Source organism: Ictalurus punctatus, chromosome 17, assembly GCF_001660625.3.
Source record: "Ictalurus punctatus breed USDA103 chromosome 17, Coco_2.0, whole genome shotgun sequence".
Classification (NCBI taxonomy): Eukaryota; Metazoa; Chordata; class Actinopteri; order Siluriformes; family Ictaluridae; genus Ictalurus; species Ictalurus punctatus.
In genome coordinates this window covers 9,978,395-10,004,791 of record NC_030432.2, presented here as the reverse complement: position 1 = coordinate 10,004,791, position 26,397 = coordinate 9,978,395, and the positions used below count along the sequence as shown (strand labels likewise).

General features: G+C 38.8%; 3 protein-coding genes across 8 annotated transcripts in view; all 3 read left to right on the top strand.

Moving 5' to 3' along the window:
• LOC128628680 (pleckstrin homology domain-containing family G member 2-like) overlaps positions 1 to 230 on the top strand; it is a 31,364-nt gene extending 31,134 nt beyond the window's left edge. The window contains exons 17-18 of the mRNA XM_053687519.1: positions 103 to 115; positions 226 to 230. Coding sequence (XP_053543494.1) covers positions 103 to 115; positions 226 to 230 — 18 coding nt within the window. The remainder of the gene's footprint in view (positions 1 to 102; positions 116 to 225) is intronic.
• plekhg2 (pleckstrin homology domain containing, family G (with RhoGef domain) member 2) lies at positions 73 to 8,986 on the top strand. Its single transcript, XM_047161206.2, has 4 exons — positions 73 to 348; positions 2,948 to 4,451; positions 4,539 to 5,643; positions 6,010 to 8,986. The coding sequence occupies exons 1-4, from the start codon at positions 241 to 243 to the stop codon at positions 7,874 to 7,876; spliced, it is 4,584 nt and encodes a 1,527-aa protein (XP_047017162.2). The 5' UTR covers positions 73 to 240; the 3' UTR covers positions 7,877 to 8,986.
• Positions 8,987 to 10,269: 1,283 nt separating this feature from the next.
• Positions 10,270 to 26,397, top strand: part of il15l (interleukin 15, like) — a 19,833-nt gene continuing 3,705 nt past the window's right edge. Inside the window, exons 1-3 of one of the 6 annotated variants that reach the window (XM_017490317.3) lie at positions 10,273 to 10,905; positions 25,200 to 25,247; positions 25,974 to 26,093. In XM_017490317.3, coding sequence (XP_017345806.1) covers positions 10,744 to 10,905; positions 25,200 to 25,247; positions 25,974 to 26,093 — 330 coding nt within the window. In that variant the 5' untranslated portion in view covers positions 10,273 to 10,743. Of the gene's footprint in view, positions 10,906 to 25,199; positions 25,248 to 25,943; positions 26,094 to 26,397 lie in introns of all 6 variants that reach the window. The other 5 variants (XM_017490318.3, XM_017490316.3, XM_047161159.2 and 2 more) reach the window with 5 other exon arrangements.

Sequence of the window (26,397 nt, the reverse complement as noted above, 5' to 3'; positions counted from 1 at the left end):
ATAAATTTCTATAGCATTTTCAATGAAGACACAACATGTGCTAAACAAAAAAGTACTTGACCTGACAGTTCTTCTTATGTGTTTGTATTTGTGGTTTCCTAGGCTGGTAGTGAAGGTGAGCTTTACACACAGGTCGAGAGTTTGGCCTCCTCTGGCAGTGCCAGTACTCTTGCATCATCAGTCATAGAGGTTGGTTCAGGCCAGGATAAATTGGTTCTTGGTCAGGATGAAGATGAGGAGATGTCACCACTCCCTACACCTCCAACGCTTTCCATCACAGAAGAAATCATGCAGTTCATCAATGAGAGCCGTGCACGAGAGGGCATGCCAGAGCTGTCTTCTAATGTGGTAAGAAATAAATTAGGAAATATGACCACTGATATATCTAAAACAATTTGTATCTTGTAAATTGCTAATATCAATAGGAATGAGATGGGTAAATTTCATCACAACAAACCATTGACAAAGCCAGTCTGAAAGTTTAAAATAGTTTGAAATCTGAAGGTAAATGTGCAATTTTAAGAAAGAAAGAGACAGATAAATAGGGTGCCAATACTGGTAGAGTCGGATAGAGACAGGGTGCCAATACTTATAGAGCTGGGTAGATAGCAAGGGTGCCAATAATTTTAGAGTTGACTAGATAGCTAAGGTGTCAATACTTGTATAGTTGGATAGATAGACAGGGTGCCAATACTTTCAGTTAGATAGCTAGATAGGGTGCCAATACATCTATAGTTGCATAGATAGGGTGACGATACTTTCGAGTTGAATAGCTAGATAGGGTGCCAATACTTTTGAGTTGAATTGGCAGCACCTTAGGTAAGTCAGATTTTAAACCATCAGCCCACTGACTAACAGGAACACGGCTTCCAAGAACATCAGAAACGGAACTCACCTCGTATCCGCCATACAGCATGAACGTCTGAGCATAACACTGAGTGCATTCCAGTACAGACTCTTTTTTACCTTGTTGACACCCAGCAGTTTTATGACAACTGTCCACAAACCACAAATGCACTCGAGGACACCCTTTATATATTTCTGTACCCCTCTGACTGACACGAGTGACTATTTTCCTTCAAAGTCATCAGAGAAATCAGTCAACTTCTCCACTTCAGTAGGCAGAAATATTTGAGAGCATATGGCAATAACATCCAACGGATTCAGGTTGTACAACTTGATTTTATGTGACATCTAAGTCTGAAATGGACCCATGCCCATTTCTCTAGGATGTTTAAAATCTTTTGCCATTTTATCTACTTGCTTAGGGCTCAGTGGCTGATATTTTATCGTAACTTTAGCCTCATCCTGCCCTTTTGGCTTTGATTCTTTAATCGACATTGGTGCTACGCTGATGTCTGCTGGATCTAAGCCAGAGTCACCTGACTCATCCTCGGAGGATGACTTGCTCAAAGACTGCAGCTGACTTTAGCCTGGAGAGTGTTACATTTTTGAGAATTTTTTGAGTGGAAATGTTTATGATTAGCACATTCCTGCATCAGTGTAGTGATTTTCTCAACCATATCTTACATTAGGAAAAGCATGCCATTGTCTAAACACTTGCACCACTATGTCAGGGTGTTTACAATTGACACATTTCTCCAAAGCTGAAAAACATTGCTCTCTACTCCACACTGTCTGTTCTGAAATACCAAGATCTTTACATAGTTTAGTCTTTTTCTTTCCACACACTTTATTTAGCATTTGCCCTAGCTCCTTCTCAAAACCAGTTATATAAACATAAGGCAAGGAAACAGCTGATGAGGACAACTCTCTAGGATCCTGAACACTCGTTGCCATTACCAAAATGAAACAAAGCAACTAATTCCATCGAGAAACTTTGACTAAACATCTTTTAATTCAAACTCGCTTATTTGAGGTGACACTACTTTTAGAGCTGGACAGATAGGGTGCCAATACATTTGGAGTTGTATAGATAGAGTTCCAATACTTTTAGTGTTGGATTGATAGATAGGGTGCCAGTACTTGGAGAGAGAGTGGGAGAGAGAGAGAGAGAGAGAGAGAGAGAGAGAGAGAGAGAGAGAAAGTGAAAGTGAGGGCATGTTTTGTTACAGTTACATTGACAGAGGGAGAAAGGAGGGGCTTCAGGCTGTGTGCAGATAGATAGAAAGATAGAAATAGAGGTAGGTAGATAGATAGATAGAAAGAAATGGAGATAGATAGATAGATAGAGTGAGTGCCAATAGTTGTAGAGTTGGTTATATAGATAGATCAATCAATAGATAGATAGAGAAAAATATAGAGAGATAGATAGATAGATAGATAGATAAAGTGAGTGAGTAGGTAGGTAGGTAGATATATATATATATATATATATATATATATATATATATATATAAAGATAGATAGAAATAGAGGTAGGTAGGTAGATAGATAGAAATAGAGGCGGGTGGGTGGGCAACTTGAGGGTGTGTGTTACAGGTATATTGACAGAGTGAGAGGGAGAGAAGAGGGGCATGCAGGTGTGTGTGAGTTTTGACAGTTGGAGTTTGAAATCTTGAACATTCTGTCTATGTAAGTGAATTTTGGGGATTTTTGATCGTCTGCTCGATCAAAAATATAGTCTGATCAATCTCTTAGAAAAGTCATAGCACACTAAGTCAGAACAAATTAAAGGTGGTGAGTTTGGTGCATGTAGCTTGAAAGCTCTGTGAGGAGTAGCATTTAGAATTTTTTTGGTCTCATAATGATAATAATAATCTATAAAAAAAAAAAAAATCTAGAAAAAATTATAATAAGCTAATGTTGTCAAGCCAAAAGAATAAAATTATGAAGTATGATGTAAATCAACCCTTGATAGGACTTCACATTCATTCACATTCATTCACATTCAATATACATATGATAATATATTGTATACTGATTATTATGTTTAATTGCCCACACAAAGCATTGGCTGTTTATCATACTATTGCTCTTTCCACAGAGTGAGCCCAGTTCAGAGCCCATGGAGACCCACTGCACTGAGCCACAGGACTTAAAGGAATATCAGAAAACACATGTGGTAAAAGAGGAAGATCAGCTGGATATTGTTTCCAATAGCCCACAGGATAAGCAACCACTACTAGATATTAATATAAACAAAGAGGATGATGCTGATAATTTTCCACATGAAAATTTAACATCTGACTCACCATCTACAAAAGATTCTGGGGAAGATATTTCATCATTATCATTATCTCACTTGCCCAAACATAACTATGAGAATGGGAATGAATCGCTGGAATCAGATGTAGTCGTGGCAGGACTCATGCCTGAACAATTCATGGAGCAGGAAAATGATGACACCGCTGCCAAAGAGAAAATATCTGCCCTAACAAATAAAATGGAGGAAATTGTCAATGGAACCCCAGCTGAACTGTGTGATAACTCCTCTTCTGTACACAAACCTGCTCATGAACCTCTGATGCCTACAGGTGAAGTTGAACAAACGTTGACTAAAAGTCACAGGCAGATCATTGAAAAAATTCGCAGCTACTATGAGGCAGCAGAGGCAGTGGCTGAAGATGGACAAGTTTCACGCAGGAATAGCTTCTCTAACATCCCTTCTGGCCTTGTAAAAGACTCTGTGTCACGCTTTAATTTCTTTGTCCACCAAATCAGCGTATGCGATTCTGAGAGTGGGCGTTCAGATTCCAATGAGCATGAAATCACGTCCACATCACCTACTGCACCTGACCAAAATGCAAAGACTTTCAGTCAGCCGGACTACACAGGTGTTGATGCTGCTGTTGCACATAACAGCCAAGATCAACGTAAGACTGAGTCAAAATCAGATGATGAGCAGATTTGTGATTTTAAACCCTGTATGGAGCTCTGGAAAGAGAAGGAGAGGAAAGCTTCAGGTCTTCAAGAAAGACCAAATGTGTTTGCCTGTAAGGAGGGTAGATTTGCAGAGGACAAAGAAGTATGTGCAAAAGATCCATTTCCTGCAACTGACAGGATGACTCCTGTGCTCAGTGAACAGCTTGCACTGGAACAGGACCAAAATGAAAGCATAAAGGATAAAAGCCCTGAACAAACAGAAAAACCTATCAAAGAAGTTCAGCCCACTGCTGTGCCAAGAGACAGGACTTACCCTAATGGCAGTTTGGATGGTCTACCTAATCAGATTAAAGTTGGACGGTGGTCTCGCAATGGTAAGGCGGTCACCTGCAGTAGGACCCTTTACGAAGGCATTGCAGATGTGTCAAGTCTAGGATTCTTTGAAACCGCTCCAATGGATCAATGTTTAGTAGAGAATTCAGAAAAAATTCTGAGTAAGGTACAGATGCTAGCACAAATGTATATGGCCAAGTCAAGTAGTATGAAGGTACCATTACATCAGAAAAAAACCCGGTTTACAAAGGGACCATGTAAAGCAAATACCCTTCCAAAGTCTCAGATACTGCTGCATCAGGCAGAAGTGAAGACACAGAATCAACTCTCAGGTGAGACATTATTTTTTATAGATGATATCTCTAACTATGCATAACTATTTGTGATTTCAATTCAGAGCTTGTTTTCTTATTTGACAGATGTTCACATGGAGTCTGTTACTCACGCTGCACCTGAATCATTTGGGCATGTGATTGTGAAAGAGCATTTCACTACTACCTGTCATCAAGAAAATTATTGCGATATTATTGGACAAAAGGAGCAAGTCACCAGACTTGGAGCTAGTGCAACAGAAATCATTTCATCTGAATCCTCCACAGTTTTATCTGATGTATTGTCTGAAATAATGGAAGAACAATTGGCCACAAATTTGGGAACTCAGAGCTCCTTAGAGAGAAATACTCAAGAAATACTTTGCAAAGAAAACGAAGCTATGTCACATCTTCAGAGCTCAGGACCACAAGGCAACTTTCTTGAGCAGGATGCCAACCACACTTTGTATTCAATTAGGGAGGACCATTCAACAGTAGATAAAAATCTGACCTTTGAGAGAGAAGATGAACATCAAAGTCAGTTATCGGTTGTGGACAAACCAGTGATGGATTGCCATACTAACTCTATAAATGAATCAGAAGTTGCAAGCCTCAAGGAAGAAGCCCAAGGTGTTGAAGATAAGAATAGTTTAATTAATAAGCCTTGTGAAAGCTTACAGTCTACTGAGGATACAGTTGGTGATACCCAGTTGAGGGCATCAGTAAATTCCGGTTCCACTGATGATCTGGATGGGATCATTTCTTGCACTGAGAACTCCATTCCTAATGTAGCTGTATCCCCTGTTAATATTGAAGATACATCTCTTCCAGTAGAATTGGCACTGTACTTGGAGAATGGAGTCTCAGAAACAATGTCCAACAAAAATCCCCAAATATCACCAGATGTGCTGAACTTTGATGTATCACATCAGTTGTGTTCTTCAGAACTCCAGTATCAATGTTCACCTGAAACAAATTGCACAAATGTACCACCTTTGCTTGGTTCCAGGCAAATGGTAAATCCAGAGTCTTTGGAAGGCAAAGAGGTACTAAGCAATGATTTACTGGTGTCAAGCCATCCCCTAACATCGCCTTCCTGTAGACCTGTCATAGATAATCTTCCAAAATTCAACAGCCAAAGACCTGCCAATCTGCCTAATGCGTTGGGAAGAAGCTTTTCTCCCTGGAACACATCAAACATGACCTCCAAAAGGTACTTCATAGAGTATGTTTTTATATTTGCACTTAGCTACTGGTGGAGGAAATTCCACCCTGAAGAAGAGCAGGATGTTGTTATGTCATAGAAAAGAAGGAGAGTATACTCAGTGAATCCTACATCTAATTGTTAAATGATCACATAAATCTAACAAAAGAGACAGAGTTGCCAGACTGCAGGTGTGTGTGTGTGTGTGTGTACATAATACAGATTGAGAATAATAATACTGTTAATAAGAGGGAGAGTAAACTATAAGTAAAATTTGGACTTTACCAGATACTTAATATCTGTCTGCTGATTTGTGTTCAAGAGTTACAGTATCATTTTCATTTTGATCTTATTTCTGTTTTGATTTTATTTTAGACCATCACAGACACGGCTCTGCTCCAAGGAATATGACCAAGACATCTCATCATCAACTTCTTTGGTGTCTTCCAGTAAACCATCTTTATGTGATAATTCTTCAAACATTCCCTCAAGTTTTTCTGACTCAAAGCCATCATCTGCCTTTAGCTTTAACCTTCAGCTGCACTCCCCCTCACCTAATATAAGCTGTTCAAACTCCTCTACAAATTCTTCTGCCCTTGCCAAATCACTTGCTGCTTCTTGTATTAGTCAGACAATTTCTCAATGCATGGCCAAAAAGAACACTCGCGCACAGGCTGCCTCTCCCCCTGCCAATTCCAGTTCATTGCATGCATCCACTCTAAGATTAAGGTCTCCCTCCCCCAAACCTATCATCCTGAACTCATATGTACAGTCAGATTCTAGTGGTTTACCTGCTAAGGTGACAGGAAGCCAAAGTCCAAAACGTCCTCCTTCCCTTTCCTGCTCGAATAGTCCAGCAACAGTACAATTCCCTCCTCCTTATCACAGCCAACATTTAGTATCCCCTTCTTCCCCTGTACATGTCCACTCAATCCCCTCTGTTACTAATACAAAAGCTGATCATCTTGAACATTCTCCTCATACTCCTCTGAATAGCAATAACAACAACAATAACAGTCGTTGTAGTCATGCCTGGACAAGTAGTCATAAAAAGCCATCATCACAAATGTACAGAGGTACTCATTCTCATGATCCACATCGAGGGACCTCCCACAACAGAATTGCTCGACCATTCCCATCCTCTGAGCCTAACTCACGTGTTCAGTCTCCCTCACCCTCTCACTCACCATCTCTAATCACGCGTATCTGTTCCCCACCATTTGTCCAGAGTAGTGCTGGTCCATTAATAACCAAGCCTCCTAATCCACGTACCCCCAGACAGGGTGGGGCCAGTCCTTTCACACCTTTGTCTTTAGAACTTTCTCAAACACCTTCATCTTGCTTTTTGTCTCCATGTACAAGTCCAAGGGTAACTTCCCCACCTCCTATTGGCATTCCTACAAATATATGGTGCATTGTGAGCCCACAGCCAAGGAATCCACTAGTGACACCTTTCTCCCCAACAAGAGCAGAGGCAAGTTCTACTCCTAGAGACTCCAGAATCACTTCACCAGTGTCGGGATCATCTCCATGTTCACTATTCTTGTCTCAGAACCAGGGAAGACCAAGAGGAAGCAGCTTGCCATTTGAAAACCTAACAGGCAGCCCATCAAGTCTATTCAGAAATGAGCATAGGTCCTTTGCTGAAAATGGACAATGGGCAGTTGATGTGGAGTCACACCCAACTAGTCCTCAAATGCGCTCTTGTAATGGTTCCCCTATGTGTGTTAGTCCACGACCTCAGTCTCCTATTAGGGGGACTGCTCGGAAGACCACTGATGCTGGAAAGCACCTAACAAACTTTAACTGGCCAGAAGTACATGAACTGCCATCAGTTTATAACACAGAGGACAGGTCTCAGTGTAACCTTTTACCCTCATCATCTTGTCCTGAAACTGGACAGGAGGACTCAGAACTGGGGAAGGCTACTTGCCGGAATAGCCTTATCTGTGCCTATGTGGCTCATGCCACCCCTGTACCTGAAAAGGACACTCAAATTCAGCACTCAGATGATGGAAAACAAGTGGATAATGTGCCAATAAAGGAGACTAAGACAACATTAAAAACCAGTTATGCCACAACTGTCAACCTACAGATTGCCGGGAGTGGGAGAATTGCATCCTTTAGTAATGCCCAGGTTAGCCTGACTCAAACTCTGGCACCAGTGATAGAGAGCCAGGGCACGAGAAGGGTCAGTATAAATAGCTGTACACTCTCACTGCAGAACTGCAAAAGGCTCTAAGTGGAACTCATCTGAGGCATATTATAGTGCCTCCTGCTTTTTTTTTTACCAGGCACTTTACCATGTGTAAAAGGAGGCGGACAGATATTTATGTCCACTTTACTGAGATGACAAATTACGGGTGTCAAGAAATTTCTTTTAATTACTCATTGCTAATTCTTTAGCTGCAAAAGGTGCTTCACATACAACTGAAGTTTGGATTACTGCCCTACTAGAATTTCTGATTTGTTTTTTAAGCAGTGTTATTTTATTATTTGCTACAATTGTAAAATATTCTAATTTCTATGTAACTTAACCAAAGCCTCTGTGATGAAAAGGTTTTTTTTTCCCTTTGGCTGAAATAGGCAGTTCTCTTATTTATGAAGTAGTTTTTTTTTTTTTTTTTTTTTTAAACAGCACTTTTTCTCTTTTTCTGTATTTTGCACAATTTCTTATGTGGTCCAAACATATCTAAATGATTGTGTTTTTTACAGAGTAGTAAGACAAGAAATTTCTATGTACAAATAAGGGAAGGTAGAAGAATGTTGCTGTTTTTTTAAGGTTAATCAAACATGCCACTGCTTTAATCAAGAGATAGATTCCATCATTCCAAATTCATAGTGAGTCCACTTATAGACCCAATCCACTACATCCTTTGAAAGCACCTTAGTAATATCTGTGGCAATGGTAAGGTGGACTCTTAATTCATGCTTTCTAGATTATCTAGATTTTTAGGTTTCATAAAATATTTCCAGTCTGCTTCTGTACATGAGAAACAAAAAGTGAAAAATGTTAGTAAGAATCAGAACAAATATTTTATTTTAAAAAGTATACCATAATACAGTCCATCCTGCCTGTCCTTCCTGCAATAGGAATAAGCAAATCAATGTGCAGCATTTTATGACGTGTAGTTATAACTATATATAGTTTTAACTATATATTGTATAATTCTATACTATACTATGTATTGTGATAACTATGTATAGTTATTAAAAGTATGACTATGTGAGTTTGCAGCATTTCATAATGTATAGTTATTTCCAATATGACAATTGTCAAACCATTTGAATACACCCTATAATAATTTGTTCCCTTATTATAAATAAAAATCTGTGTATGTTTTTTTCCTGAGTTGTCATCCATTTTAATTAGACATTTTGACACTTTAGAATCCATATACTGTATATACACTCGCTGTGCACTTTATTAAGAACACCCGTACACCACCACATTCATGCAGTTGTCTAATCAGCCAATCATGTGGCAGCAGGACACTGCGTAAAATCATGCAGATACAGGTCAAGAGCTTCAGTTAATGTTCACATCAAACATCAGAATGGGGAAAATGTGATCTCTTTGACTATATCCGTGGCATGGATGTTGATGCCAGAAGGGCTGATTTGATTATTTCATAAATTGCTGATCTCATGGTAATTTCACACACAACAGTCTCTAGAGTTTACACAGAATTGTGCAAAAAACAAAAAAACATTCTGTGTGCAGAAGGCCCTGAGGTGTTTGAGTGTTTCTTAACAACTCACATGTTTCTGTCATCAACTGCTGTTGTTTTCCTTGCCTGACCTGTTCAACGGCTGGTTGTTAGTACACCAGTGGTTGTGCTGTACACCGGAAGCTGCAGTACAAGCCTGGAAAAGCGTCATAAAAGAAGGATGCCACAGTTTTGTGATGTCAGTGAATTCCTGGCTTGATGCAGTAATTGCAAGCAAAGGATATGCAACCAAAAATTAAAAGTTATTTACTTTACTTTAAGACAATCTGTTCCTATACTTTTGCTCACCTATAAATGGGGTGGTCTGCCACCAAAGGTGCCATGTTCTAAGTTGTTTAACACATCTAGATCTAAATATCAGGAAATTAAATGTGAAATTCCGATCTATAGTCTCATGTTCATCTTTTGATCTCAAACCCAAATGTCTTCAGTGTATAGCAAAAACATTCAAATTGGCCTTGCCGTTCAAGTACTTTATGGGGACTTATAAGTTTGCAGTACAAAGGAGACCAGGTCCATGGAATAAGAAATTGTACTCGTGCACAAGTAAAACACAAATAGTCCTAGAAGAAAGAAATTGTTTTTGAAGGACATTAAATGTGCCGAGTGAGTGAATAAAGTTGTAAGCTCCGGTTGTGCTCACATGGGGGCGTCCTTTACATAACAGCTCAAAAGAGTCAATCCTTCTTAACAGCAAGTTCAATGATTGTTGCGTTTTATGCTTCTTTTTACTGTCTTGGGAAAGCAAACAGGATGTTTTTGCACACTGCTTACTTCGTACTGAGGATAGGCTGTATATAATGTTTCCCCACGAACACAAATACTTTTGAACGGACCCCAGTTTCTGTATATTTGTTAGTGGGGTAGCCCAGTTTCTTAAAGTTTGAACCCCAGTTTCTGTATATTTGTTAGTGGGGTAGCCCAGTTTCTTAAAGTTTGAACCCCAGTTTCTGTATATTTGTTACTGGGGTACCCAGTTTATTGAAGTTATTATTACTGGGGATATGACAGGGGAAAATTCCCTCTGAATGTATTTGTTTTGTCATGTATGTTGTTTTTTTCTTCTTCTTTATTAAGGCGGAGCTTTGTTAATCTCATATCTTAGAGCTGTCGAATACGAGCAGTTTAGCACTTTAGGACTTCACACTGGACCCAGATCTCAGACGCAAAACAACCCGATGCGTGTGTACTAGCTGCAGCTGCCTGATCAAGCTCTCCATATTGGCTCTCTATCTTTCTTTACTTATTTCTCTGTTGGGTCTTACAACGAAAGGGCGAATATAGATATTCAAGGGTGCGTAATTTAATTTTAGGACGAGAAGAAAATGTGGAAGTGCGGAGAGATGTTGTGCGCCTGGGGAGCCCGAGCTGGAACATCATGGTTTTGAGAAGAGCAGAACAGCACCAGTTTTACATGGAGTTAACGCCACTGCTTTTTTATTTCGGCGCCATGGTTTTGAGACAAGCCAAGTGTAACTCAGTTTGCAGTTCGGAGTCTATAACATTGGTGCAGTCGTTCCTGAGCAACTTCTCCAAACTGGTACTGAACTCTATTCACCTGTTAGAGCTTTCTATCCTGTTGTATCTTTTCTCTCTTTTTTTATTCTTCAAACGTGCATGTTCATATTCAACTGAAAGAGAAACCATTGCTTCCCTAAGCCTAATCACTCGTTTGCATAGACGAGATCTATAACCAGTGATTCTTATCGCTCTTTCTAAAGCTGTTTCTGCCTTGGACATTTGCTTCAGCTTTTACTTTTATTTTTCTTGATAAAGAATTCCAAAAAATTGTTTTTTTTTGTTTTGTTTTTTTTACACTGAGTAGTGTCCCCTGTCATGGACTGGTGTCCCATCTGGGGAGAATTTGGAGAATCTGAGCAATCTTAGTGCAGATGAATGAATGAATTCTTGAATAGGTGATTAATTGGGTCTAGAGCTACCAGCCACTAGAATTGAAACAATTGGACAATTGAATTGTGTGTGTGTGTGTGTGTGTGAGAGAGAGAGAGAGACAGACAGAGAGAGAGATGTCAAACGTAAAATATATTGCCATCCCGTTACCTGTTGTCTATATCTAATATCTACTGTTGTGTTTAATCATTTACTGGACGAGTGAAATGGTAACCAAGTTAAATAGCTAACTACATTATTACTGATAATGATTAGATTTCATCTAACCAATTATTTAAGTATTCAAATATCGGTATAGCTCTATAAACTGTAATCTTAAACCTATGGATAAAGTTAAAATGTCTACTACTATTACGTACTACCACCACCACCAACAAAGTAAACAAATTAGACAAAAAACTTTTTCTATAGATAGAGCATGACTTGCCAAGTCTTTTTTTTTTTAACCTAGGGTTGTGTGTGTGTGTGAGAGAGAGAGAGAGAGAGAGGTTTTGACTTTTAAGACACCTTTAATGCATCAGTGTGGTATATTTACTTTTTTTTTTTTTTTAATTAAAGAACGCCATCAGACCCTACACCCACACCTTCCACCGAAGAACCCCAAACCCCTTCAATCAAAGTGTACAAAGTGTAAATCCATTATAGTCATAGATCGGTATGAAAGACCACAGACCTGTTTTTAGTAAGGCCTTTCTTGCAGATGATGTCCATTTTCTCAGTCTGAAGCGTCTCCGTGGTGACATCACATTCAGGTTTGAATTTTTTTGTTGCGTTTTGTGCAGATTTGATGAATTGTTCTTTGTCTGGGAAGTAGTTTGTCAGTGAGGTGTCCCGTTTTCCTTTAGTACGCTCTAATAACTGTTAATCTGTTCTTTGGTGTGAAGTTGTTCAGGCTGTTCTGAAAAGTTAAAAGTATTTGGCTGATCTGGGTTGACCCCTTCCTCCTCCATGTGTAGTCGGTTCTCCCCCTGTAGCTCCTGCGCTGCACTCTGGGCCCTCGTTCTCCTGCATCACAATAAGTGCTGTGGCTGTTTGGACGATTCTACCACCTTGTCCTTCCTCTCTCCCGTTGTTTCCAGCTCAGCTGAGCGAAATAGCCGTCATGAGGCTGGCGAACTTTCCGAAGCGGGCCAGCTCGTTCATGATCATCTTGTTTTTTATGAAGGGGGGCATGTTGGAAATGATGACCAGCTAGTACAGTCACAAGGGCAGATACAGGGGTAATCTTGTATCATGATTACCTTTTAGCCATATTCCTTTTTCAATCAGCGTATTGACGAATCTTTCCCTTTTTTAGGAAAACCACCACTGCTTTGTTCATTCCGGAGGCAGAGTATGTGTTCTTGCACCCGACCTGCTCTCCCACCGCTAGCAGAACCTCCTCCACCTGTTCTCCATTTTTCGGCACACACCTGTCTCCGTGGCGGAGAGACGGCGTCTCCCCGCAGGCCTCAGAGGCCTTTTACCGGTCACTGATACTCACTTATGACTTAAACATTCAATAATTAAATGAAAGAAGAGCAAAAAGACAATCACGCAGAAAACTTTGGCAAGAAGGCAAACTGCTCTCACGTGCTCTACACACCATGCTCTGTCCACCACTGCACATGCGCCGAGAGAGAGATTCTTCTTTACGTGCTCCATTTATCAAGATGGACACTAATTGGTAAAATGTGTTTGCAGCGTGAAAGACTTTGGACGCTGCAAGTGACATATTTCACAAAAGAAGCTAAGAGTAAGGGGCAGGGCTGACTGCATTGCTATGGTTGACGGCATGTTTCATGAATGAACATCAGTAGTAATTGGCTGATGCAGTGGCAGAACAATGCATGTAGTCATGCAGCTACAATTCCAGAGCTTCAGATATCCTAATGATCATATCATCTATCTGAATGAGGAACAATGTGACTTTGACTGTGGTAGAATTGTTGGTCCCAGATAGGGTAGTTGCAGAAACTGCTGATTTCCTGGGATTTTCCCACAAAGCATTGTGTAGCGTATACAGAGACCTAATGAAAACATCCAGTGAGTGGCACCTTGGCAGGAGGAAATGCCTTGTGGATGAAAGATCAGAGGTAAATGGCCAGACTGTTTAAATGGCCAGACTGTTTGTTGTAGTTGCTAAGACTAACCCTGGGTTTTATGAGGCACAATAATATTTATATAATAATAATTGTTTATATGTTTAATCACATTTAAAAATGAATATCATATAATTATTAATATAATATATGCTATAAAAATAAATAAATACTGTCTATTCATACTGTATCATAATACTGAATTATGTTAGATATCCTGTCAAGTAGAGGACTATAATCTTCACACTAACTAATACACTAAAATGCCAGCCCCACATTATCCTAAAACAAACAAACTACTCTGGCACACCTCTGCTCTGTGAACTTTGCTTTTCTAGAACTCAAGTAAAAGATCTTGAATGATAGCACTACTTGTATTGTTCTCTGCTTGATATATCGCTTTGCTTATATTTTCTCATTTGTAAGTCGCTTTGGATAAAAGCGTCTGCTAAATGAGTAAATGTAAATGTAATCTTGGTAGAATCTTGCACAGTTGCCCAGGTCATGCACATTTTAGACGGTCCATTACGAACTCCATTACTATACAGCGCTGGTGAGCTGTGTTTCTGAGAGATTAGTTTCAGGGGGATTTAACGGGAGAAAAATGTCAAATATGTTCAGTTGTACTTGGTTCTCGTTCCACTCCAGAGTAAGACCATACACATTTTGTCATTTCTGTGAGTTTATTGTTTGAGAAATAGAAGAGAGAATCTCGATTGTGCAATGAATCTCAGGTGACCGCGAGGCAGTCTAAAATATGGTCGACTGTGAGTGACGTCATTTCCAAATACAAACACACCCCATAGTATACTATTACCCCAACACTGATTGGCTGGTCTCATTGTAAGGCATGGGAAATGCAAATACAAACGGATTTTCCATTCCGTTTCAATCTTGGTAGGCTCCGAACGCCACACTGAGGAAATGAAATAGCAAAAAGGAGGGTAATTGCTATTGCTATTTCAATATGACAGGGTCATAGTGTAATGCATGGGAAATGCAATTGCAAATTCTTATTATTCTTTTTCTAGTACTGTTTTGCTGGTTGGCAAAACAGCATTTGGTGTATTACTGCCACATTCTGAACTGGAGTGTGATGCGTCAATGCTTAGGGGAAAAAACCTTATAATAATAATGATGATGAAATTAAATATAATTAAATATCTTATATTCTTGTGTAATTTCCTGTTTCTTTTAGAAATCTTATCAAAGCAATTCTAATATTTTTATCCCATTGCTGTTTACTCTATAGATGTTCTAAAGTCATCTTCTTTTCACCTTCTTTCTGTACTTTTGTTTCCAGTATTTGTCATTCTCTGTTGTATGCTGTATACTGCAAAAACATTTTCATTCATTCCACAGTGCCTACATAATCAATCCATTAGGATGTTTTTTTTTTTAATTATTATTTTATGCAGATTTCCATTCACTGCTGTATGGCCTGTTCCGAGTCTTGTTATTATCGCTTCTTCTCTTCTTCTAAATCCATTATCATTATCATTATTTCGTTCTCCTACTTCCCTTTGAATTTTATACATATGTCGGCCTCTCCTCCATATCCCACTGGTTTTGCCATGCTTCTATTAGTGTTTTTCTAATAATTGTCTTTGCTTCTGCTTTACATATTTTTTATAACAATTCCTATATTATTCAACTTGAATGCACTCTTCAAAGCATTCTTATGCACTACCTCGTTTCCTTCTTCTCCAAAATGAGCTGGGATCCAGATAAATGAAACCGAAATGAAATGCCCTGATTTATAAATCTAAATATGCTCTGCATTATTTCAAGCACAATATCTTGTGTACACTTTGATTGGCCATACTGAATTCTCTTTAATGCTGCCAATGAACCTGAGCATATTACTGCTTTCTTTATCCGTGTTTCCTCTACCTACTGAAGGGCCATAACACTAGCTACCAGCTCTGCTGCAAGTACGGATAAAAAAATCTGTTTTTCTCTTAATAGCTATTTCATGTTGCACCACAAATACTATATATATATATATATATTGATGAACTTGTACTTTTATTGGGTCATTATACTGTTTCTTTATTTCTTCTACTAATTTAACATCTATTATAGGCATTACAAACATCCAAGGTGGGATTGCAGAGATTGGGACTATATTACTATATTTTATCTTGTTTAAGCCTATAGATTTCATAATTTCTTCCACTTCCCAGCTTATACTTTTTATATTTCCTCTTCCGTGTTCTCAACAATTTTGTCAATACTGCCTTGGTTGGATGTTCTTTATTATGTCCCTCCAGGGATACCCAATATACCATTTTTACTTGTCTTTCTTCTAATGGCATTTCTCCCATATCTACTTGCAGGGCAGCTTTGGGGAATGTTCTAAATGCCCCGCAGCATAATTTTAAATCATGTGTCTGCACCACCTCAATCTTTTACAGCATTGACTTGCTCACCGAAGTGTATATCATACTCCCATAGTCTATGGCTGATGTTATAATAGCCAGATATATATTTCTAAGCAACGCTCTGCGTTTCCATTTGAAATTTGGCAGACACTGTACGTTTGTGTATATGAAAATGCAAACGGTAATAGGCTGCGGTCACTAGGCCTTAAGCATAAGTGATGTGTCGTTCATGAACGAGTCGTTCATTTTGAACGAATCTTTAATATGAATACGAGTTGTCTCAGAGTGATTCGTTCATTTTTGACCGCGCAACATCCCCATAGGTTTTGTACAGGAAACAGAAATGATAAGTTCGCGTCTTCGGCTTCGAGTGGTTCGTTCTTCCAGTGACCGGCCCATAGACAATGCACCATGTAGTACCGGAAACAGAAATGATTACTTCAGCTCATCATGTCACAGCTCCACTGCATTCAACCTATGTGGCGGTCAGGGGATGAACGAACGACTCAAACCTGAAGACTTGAAAGGTGAACTAATCATTTCTGATCCCAGGAAACAGCCGTGATAAAAGAACGACTCGGATCGGGAGGTGCGGTGACCTAACAGACTGCATAGCCTGAAGACCGGGATAAGTAATTAATTAATCATTGCTGTTTCTCGTGATTCTGTTTATTTTCTATTCCCAATGTGATCAACGTTTGCGTAAGTACTAGGCTAGATGTTTTGGGGAATTCTGCTGATATTCAGCGGTAGAAGATGGATGGATGGAGATTCAAAGATCCGAGTCAGTAAAATGCATGTCGACGCTGAAGTGCCATCTGCCAGCGGGAGCGTAACATAGTGCTTCCATTCTTGAATTTCTTTTCTTCTATTGATCGCAAGTTTTCATGTGGATACGATTACGCAGGTCAGAGTTCACCAAATTTGAACTTGAAATTTGAAGTAGGAAAAATCTATATATGAGCTTGCGTTTCTGGTCTGGCGTTTCCGGTCTGCCGTTTCCGACCTGCCGTTTCCGGTCACGTTTGAATGGAAGTCAATGGAGCGCTAAAGCCTAGTGTGATTGCAGCCATACACGATTTTTACATTTTATATTTGCAAATATCGTTTGCAATTGCTTTTGAATATTGTCCGCAAAATACTTCCATAAGTAGTGTCGTGGCAAACAATCTTTCCAGCCTAACAAAAAACTTCAGAGACAGGTTTAGAAGATGTCAAAAAGTAATCAAACTTTATTGAAACAATAAAGTGAGAAAGTCTGCAGAAAGTCTGAATTATACATACACAAACATGTCTTTATATACCTTTCTGAAGCACTAAAATTATCCCTAGGCGGGGCATTCACCTTTTCTTTCTAGAAACAAACCTATCTCCATTGCCTTAATTAATTATTCATATCCATATGATACCTTACATATGTGGCGCATGTGTTGTCAGTTGTATTTTCTTAAATGCTTTATCAGGACAGGGTTTTTACTTTTTCCCATAATTCACCTTTATACCTTAATTATTTTCTGCCTATAATCCGTGCCTGATACCCTTCCTCCTGGAGGTCTTATCTGTTATTTTGACACTGGATTGCAAGCTTAAAGGGCTTTGATTGGAAACACAGTTCTGGTGAATGTCTAATCGCTAATTTATTGCCATAGAGTAAAGCTGCTTCAGACAAACACTAGGTTCTTCTAACTCAATTTACACACTTAGAATGTAACGTGATTAAAAAGTGTTTTATGGTTTTAGATTATGCCTCTAAGTAACAATTCTAAATGTTGGTTATATGTATTAGATTATACTTTATTAACATATCCAAATATTAGTTATACATATTGATTGAAACTTTGTGAATATATTCTATTGTGGCAGCAGTAGTAATTAAATTAGATGTGTACATTAATGACTATACATTAATAGAATCAGAATTACAACCCCAATTGTGAAAAAGTTGGGACAGTATGGAAAATGCAACAAATAAACAAAAAGAGTCTTTTATAAATTCAGTTCATCCTGACTATATTGTACTACTATACTGTACTATATAACACATTATTAACACATTATTTGATGTTTTACTTTGTGAATTGAAGTTATTTTTGAAAATATACACTCATTTCAAATCTGATGACTGCAACACAGTCCAAAAAAGTTGGGAAAGTGGACTGTTTACCACTGTGTAACATCACCTTTTCTTTTAATAACATTTATTAAGCGTTTGGGACTGAAGACACCAGTTGGTTAAGTTTAGCAAGGGCAATTTCCCCCCATTTCCATCCATTATGCATTTCTTCAGCTGCACAACTGTACGGGGCCTTTGTTGCCTTATTTTGCACTTCATAATGCACCACACATTCTCAATCAGAGACAGGTCAGGACTGCCGGCAGGCCATGCTAGCAACCACACACTCTGCTTACGCAACCATGCGCTTGTAATCCGGGCAGAATGTGGTTTGGCATTGTCCTGCTCTGGATGGCAGCATATGTTGCATATGTTTCTGCATTAATGATGCCCTCACAGACGTGCAAGTTATCCATGCCTTGGGCACTGTCACAATCCCGGACCACGCTGGCTTTTGGACCTGACCCTGATACAGTGAGGGAAAAAAGTATTTGATCCCCTGCTGATTTTGTACGTTTGCCCACTGACAAAGAAATTATCAGTCTATAATTTTAATGGTAGATTTATTTGAACAGTGAGAGACAGAATAACAACAAGAAAATCCAGAAAAACGCATGTCAAAAATGTTATAAATTGATTTGCATTTTAATGAGGGAAATAAGTATTTGACCCCATCTCAATCAGAAAGATTTCTGGCTCCCAGGTGTCTTTTATACAGGTGACGAGCTGAGATTAGGAGCACATTCTTAAAGGGAGTGCTCCTAATCTCAGTTTGTTACCTGTATAAAAGACACCTGTCCACAGAAGCAATCAATCAATCAGATTCCAAACTCTCCACCATGGCCAAGACCAAAGAGCTCTCCAAGGATGTCAGGGACAAGATTGTAGACCTACACAAGTCTGGAATGGGCTACAAGACCATTGCCAAGCAGCTTGGTGAGAAGGTGACAACAGTTGGTGCGATTATTCGCAAATGGAAGAAACACAAAAGAACTGTCAATTTCCCTCGGCCTGGGGCTCCATGCAAGATCTCACCTCGTGGAGTTGCAGTGATCATGAGAACAGTGAGGAATCAGCCCAGAACTACACGGGAGGATCTTGTCAATGATCTCAAGGCAGCTGGGACCATAGTCACCAAGAAAACAATTGGTAACCCACTACGCCGTGAAGGACTGAAATCCTGCAGCGCCCACAAGGTCCCCCTGCTCAAGAAAGCACATATACATGCCCGTCTGAAGTTTGCCAATGAACATCTGAATGATTCAGAGGACAACTGGGTGAAAGTGTTGTGGTCAGATGAGACCAAAATGGAGCTCTGTGGCATCAACTCAACTCACCGTGTTTGGAGGAGTAGGAATGCTGCCTATGACCCCAAGAACACCATCCCCACTGTCAAACATGGAGGTGGAAACATTATGCTTTGGGGGTGTTTTTCTGGTAAGGGAACAGGACAACTTCACCGCGTCAAAGGGACGATGGACGGGGCCATGTACTGTCAAATCTTGGGTGAGAACCTCCTTCCCTCAGCCAGGGCACTGAAAATGGGTCGTGGATGGGTATTCCAGCATGACAATGACCCAAAACACACGGCCAAGGCAACAAAGGAGTGGCTCAAGTAGAAGCACATTAAGGTCCTGGAGTGGCCTAGCCAGTCTCCAGACCTTAATCCCATAGAAAATCTGTGGAGGGAGCTGAAGGTTCGAGTTGCTAAACGTCAGCCTCGAAACCTTAATGACTTGGAGAAGATCTGCAAAGAGGAGTGGGACAAAATCCCTCCTGAGATGTGTGCAAACCTGGTGGCCAACTACAAGAAACGTCTGACCTCTGTGATTGCCAACAAGGGTTTTGCCACCAGGTACTAAATCATGTTTTGCAGAGGGGTCAAATACATATTTCCCTCATTAAAATGCAAATCAATTTATAACATTTTTGACATGCGTTTTTCTGGATTTTTTTTTGTTGTTATTCTGTCTCTTCTCTCACTGTTCAAATAAATCTACCATTAAAATTATAGAATGATCATTTCTTTGTCAGTGGGCAAACATACAAAATCAGCAGGGGATCAAATACTTTTTTCCCTCACTGTAACAGCTTGGATGGTCCTTTTCCTCTTTGGTCTGGAGAACACGACGGCTGTTTTGTCCAAAGACTATTTGAAATGTTGACACATTATACCACAAAACACGATTCCACTGTGCTACTGTCCATCTCAGATGAGACCGAGCCCAGAGAAGTCATTGGTGCTTCTGGACAGTGTTGATGTATAGCTTCTGCTTTGCATAGTAAAGCTTTCACTTGCATCTGTGGATGCAGCGGCGAATGGTGTTGAGTGACAAAGGTTTACCAAAGTATTCCCGAGCCTATGTCAGGAAATCCATTACAGACTCAGATGTTTTTTATGACAGTGATGGCTGAGGGATCGGAGATCATGCGCATTGAAAAGTGGTTTTCAGCCTTGCCCTTTACGCACCGAGATTTTAGTGGATTCTTTGAATCTTTTAATTATATTGTGCACCGTAGAAGGTGTAATGCCCAAAATCCTACAGATTTGTATTTGGGGAATGTTGTTCTCAAAGTGTTGGTTTACTTGCTGATGCATCTGTTGGCAGATTGGCGAACCTCAACCCATCCTTGCTCTTGAAGGATTAGGCCTTTCTTGGAGGCTCCTTATATACTATGATTAGATGATTTGCCTCACCTGTTTCACATCACCTTCTTATTTCAACTTGCCACATTACTATTAGTCCTAAACTGCCCCTGTCCCAACTTTTTAGGAAAATGTTGCATGCATCAATTTCAAAATAAACGTTTATCTTCAAAAAAATATGTAGTTGATTAGGTAAAACATCAAATACCTTGTCTATATACATTTTTTGTTTAAAGTCAAAGTACATTTACGAATCACTCCTCTTTATTTTTATTAGCATTTTCAGTACTATCCCAACTTTTTCGGAATTGGGGTTGTAGGAGTTCTGTGCAAATATTACAGGAGTGCAGACTGAAAGAAACAGGGGTTTATAAGTTCCTGAAGCATCTCTTTTAGCCATTAGGAGTCTGCATCTTCTGACAGAAGGAAGACAGACAGCAGCTACTCTGATGGGGTCTGTGGTCTGATATGTGTACAAGGCAAGAAGAGGAAAGTGGCTGGTATCACAGTGCATTTATATGTGCACACAGTATTCATAGGCCAGTACACAAGAAGGTATTCACGCTAATCGCACCACCTCAGTCATTTATGAGGGATGAAATATTACACACGTTGGATAATATAATTAACCCGTTTAAACTATAAAATTGGGTGAAGGTAGATGGAGACCTCTATGGCCAAGATAGCCCTTACTGGATTCCCAAGAGCAGATAGGTTATTAGGTTCATTAACAAACATCAGCACCAATATTTTTGGCCGAACGGCTGATTTGGTTTGGCTTTAACTATAGTCCCCAACAGTGATACTGTGTGCTGACACAATGGCCATAACAAATGCCAAGAAAAACTGTCTTAAGCAAAACCCGTTATATCCATATTTTTCATTTGTTTGAATAGCAAATTCAAACTGCTTAGCACCAAGTCTAGATCCCCCAGTGGAAACACTTTGCTACTTGTTTTGACTATTTTTGTACTCCCAGCTTCAAACTATCAACCTATCCCAATTCTCAATGGTCAGCTAATGCTCCTAAGTACACTTTTGGAGTAAGGCAAGAAAGACACTTCCAGCAAAAAGCTGTAAAACATTTTTTATGCATAGTGGCCTCATTTTCCAATATTGTGTGGAAATGTTTGCATAAGCCTAACCGAACTAAAATCTTCCAGCAGATTTTCCAAAAAAGTTTCACAAAGGCAAATGTTCTTCATACTTGCATGCATATGTGCAAAGGGCATTTCAGACACATGTCACTTGCATTAAGTTATGCCTATGAAACACGATAAAAATTCCATTGCACAGATAGCTGGGCTCTTAAAGTATGATAAAGATAAAAGCTGAAAGGCAGAAATGGAAATAATTTTGACTAGTCCATCCTGTTTAGTCGGTGAAATATCTTTTGTCATAATTGAATCATTAGTTTAATTTGTCTTCATTTATAGTTTTGTGTTGGCTCACTTTCTTCTTGTGATTTTTTTTTATTCTCTAATTTAATGCCAATAAACAAATGACTGGTGTTCACAAAATTTTCTTGATGGTATTCTTAGTCCATGACCCACTGAACTAGCACAAGGATGTGTTTTGGCTAGAGACTTGAAAGGAAATTCTCTTATATCTTGTACTCTCTTATATTATGAACTGATATCAAATACCTATAATGAATTTATTCATTTAATTACCTTGTATTCATTTAATTACCTCTTTAAATTAGCTGATCAATTGCCATCCTTCTTATAGCTGGCACATTTATTTTCTGTCTTTTGAAAAGACTTATTTTCATAGTGTGCTGTGTGTTTTGTTTTGTCTATCTGGCTGGCACCTGCACCAGTAGAAACCGTCCACGCACTGTCGTTATCAATGTGTATAAATACTTCTGCTCTGCATGAGTAAAGTGGGATGTCTGTGTGAGCATGCATGAAGTCAGTGTGTGTTCATTTTAGACCCGCCAGGCCTGAACTCTGTGGTAAACCACACTTTCTAGCTCATAGCAGCAAAGAAGTTAGTAGAAGTAATGGTAGAACAGGCTGAAAGGGCTAACTGAGGTCTGGAAGACATAATCTGAGATTTGTAGATTCCTAAATTACATGGAAATCCAACAATTTTGAAATCTAACAAGACTTCAAAGTACTCCATCTATAAAAGTGCAGTAATCTGTGCAAAAAATATCATTTAAAATTGTTTAAAGTTATTTTGTCATCTTATGTGTAAATTTACACACACTCAGGAGCATGAGTTGGTGTCAGGCGACAGACACAGATGCAAATGCAGGTAGACAACGGCTTTATTTAGACAATGGCTTGCAGGGTAATCCAAATCGTGAGACAAAAACGTGGTCGAAAAACTGGCAATGGTCAGGCGATGAACAAACAACATGAAGCAAGGCAAAGGCAAAAACGAGAAAATCGAAACAGGATCAGAAAACCAGACTATGACAATAGAAAGGCTTGGTATCGACTGGTATCAAAACACAGAATGTATATTTCGCACTGAATGGGTGGTGTGAGTGTCCATATATATACTGTGTGGTTATGATTATGAGATTGTGTAGAAAGATGAAAGTGTAATCAGTAAGCTGGTGAACTTGTCTCTGTGGTTGTTAGGTGTTGTAGTCAGTGGCAGCCATGTTTGTAGGCTATGTTATGTTATCCTAGGTGTTGTCCTAGGGTGTTGTAGATGTAGTAGTATCCTACTGTCAGCATTGACCTGACGGTAGGATACAACTACAACACGCAGAACACCTACAACACCCTAGGATATTACTGTTTTCCTGAACTTATGGGATTTTCATGAATACCTAATTTCTTGTGTAAACTCTTGTACAAATGATTTAAGAATGAATCTGTTCCATTCCAATTAATCCACTGTGAGAAAACGTTCTACTTGTCTGCATACAAACAGCGCATAGATGTGGCTGAGCCTACATGCTGCAGTATGCTGGGTTGCTCCCAGAGCCAGAATGACAACGGCAAGGTTTGTGGTCTGCTGTGCCACAATGACCTGCTTATGGTCTGGTCTGTTGGTCAAGCAGGTACGGGAGGACTATCAACACATTGGTCACGTAGTCGGTTGGATGCACTGCAGTGTCATCCACAGCAGGGGATGAAGATTTCATCCTGGCCCAAAGTGTTTGTCTCTGCCCTGTCTGTGAACCACACTGGATAGTGAGCAGTCTGTCTTGTGGTGGACAAATAGCTAGCTCATTGTGAAAGTGAAAGCTCCAATATGCTTCACTAATCGCATAATTTGTTTGCCCTGAAAAATAACGGACTAGGCTAAAAATGGTAGCCAACATAATGTAATGAGGTATGGTGAACTAGTTAGGTAGTAAAGTGCATTAATTCAGACAGAAGCAAGTATATGAATTCCAGCATAGGGGGTGATTTGGCTATAGTGATGATTTGTGCCATTGTGTTTGTGCCTTCAACAAAAATTTTGTTGGTTGTAAGCTATATTGTTTTCTCTTCACATCAGGCATAAACTATGTTCCATTTCATGTAACTGGGTGGTGTCTGGGTGTTTTTCTAGCTGGATAGTTATATGACAGCTTTACATTGCACTTAACTTTTGCTCAGCTTTGTCAGTTTACTCATACATGCATGTTCCTGATTCAGAAAAAGTCACATACCTGTTAATTAATCAGACTGTAGGAGAGTCAGTGGGATTCAGCATACATAATGCGTGCTATAATTTAAGTATACATAAGATAAAAATGTATGTTTTGTTAAAGTCAGTATGGATTAGGTTATTTATTTCATCTTTTTGCTGTGTGAGAGAAGATAAAAACGCCGGTCACTGCTAGCCTACTACGCTTACATATCTGTTGGGCATCTATAATAAGAAACTAAAGTCCTGGACATCTTCTTGCCTGGGTTCCCAGACTATTGATTTTATCCACTCCTGCTGTTTGTTTACAAACAGATCAACTTACATTCTTCTGTAGATGTTCCACATTAGCTGCACTCAGAGCTGGGTGGTAACGCACTACATTTACTTTGTTACATTGAGAAACTTTTGGGAAAAAAAGAAGTACTTTTATGAGTAGGTTTAACTGGCCATATTTATACTCTTACTCAAGTTAAATTTTAATCACAGAAATGTACTTTTACTTCGCTACATTCGGTGGTATTCCTCCGTTACTTTTAAATGTTAATGAATACATGTAGTTTTAATAATTAGTTTAAATCACGTATAATGAGGTCGCAAGTCTCATGATATGCTGCAGTGGTCTGAGTAGTCTTCTCACTGGATACTTTATTACTCTCATTCAAGTAATTATTAACATTATTATTATTTTTACTATTACCTGAGTAAAATTTTTGGCTACTCTACTCATCTCTGGCTGCACTGCATGCTTGTAAGTTTGCCAAGACCCAGGCATATGATAGCTGTTAGACAGCTGCTGAATTGACATGATACACTATATGGTCTCTCTTTTGACAGCATACCAGTTTTAGTAAATTTCAATTCATACAAATAAATTAGTATCACTACAAGTCTGTCCTGTTTTAAACAGATTGGCATTGCCTTTAAAATGATAATAGATGTAAAAGCTGAAGATGAATTTGTACCTTTATTTTGACAAATTCTACTATACTTAATTTCTCTCTTACATTAACAAACTCATTCCAAAAAAACTATACAATAATAACAACTATAATTTAGTCATTTTGATAATGATACCAATGTATTCTTCTATCATAACAGGGATTAAACGATTCCAAGCTATACACACCAACGCTAAGCAATTATGGGGTATGTGTTTCTTGCATGTAATAGTATTTTTCATTTTAATTTATGTAGCTCATTATTACACTTATTAAAAATGAGAGCAGAAGTGTGTTTCCTATACAGTTCCCTCCACTAATACTGGCACCCTTGGTAAATATGAGTAAAGAAAGCTGTGCAAAATTGTCTTTGTTGTTTAACCTTTTGATCTTTTGTTACAAAAATCCATCTATATTTAACAAAGATTTTTTTTTTATAAACCTGTGTTGTCTTTGTAATTGTTTGATATCCATGAGAGCAGAGTATTTTGTGAATTTTTTGAACAAAAGATCAAAAGGGTTACACAATAAAGACAATTTTTCACAGCCTTCTTTGCTCATATTTACCAAGGGTGCCAATATTAGTGGGGGGCTCTGTACATGTTTATACATAATTAGTCTGTTAAATCTTCAAGACTACACTAACTGACATGTCAGTATTTCTGAGGACACACATGTACAGTAGTTATAATTTTCTGGTAACAATTTCATCAGCACATAAAACATATCCCCCCTTACAGATGTGTTTGCATGCATATTTAAGCATACAGGCAAGACAATTACATACAGTAAAAACAGTTTTTATTCACAACATTCACAAAACATGGTATTTTTTCTTTATGTATTTATTTTAAGCACATAAAGTTATAAAATATTCTGGTGTTTTTGCCTGTGTTTACCATAGAGGCTTCAAGATGTTGTCTTCTCGCTCCAGCAGAACTGTTCCAGATCCACACTGAGGTGCTTTGAAATGGAGATGATTGTTCTTGTTGGAGAGACTGGGCAAATTTCGACTTTACCCAAAAGGCTCAACAGTCTTAGTCGACAGCTTAGTGTGAGTATGGTGTTTCCTTGTTAACAGATAAGAATTTGCTTATGTTCATACTGTTAAAGGACCAAAATTTAATGCTGTATGTTGTGGAAGAACATTTGAAGATATATTTGTGACGTTTGATACTTTGGGGTCTGTGTTTATATTCAACATTCACTCGAATGAACATAATGAATATTATTATGCAATAATATTGTTATAATGATTGGGTAGTAGTGTGTTATAAATATATTAGCAAAACAAAGTTTAAAAAAACTATTATTCATTTTCTCTTCTTGATCCTGAACAATGTTTTTTGCAACAGTAA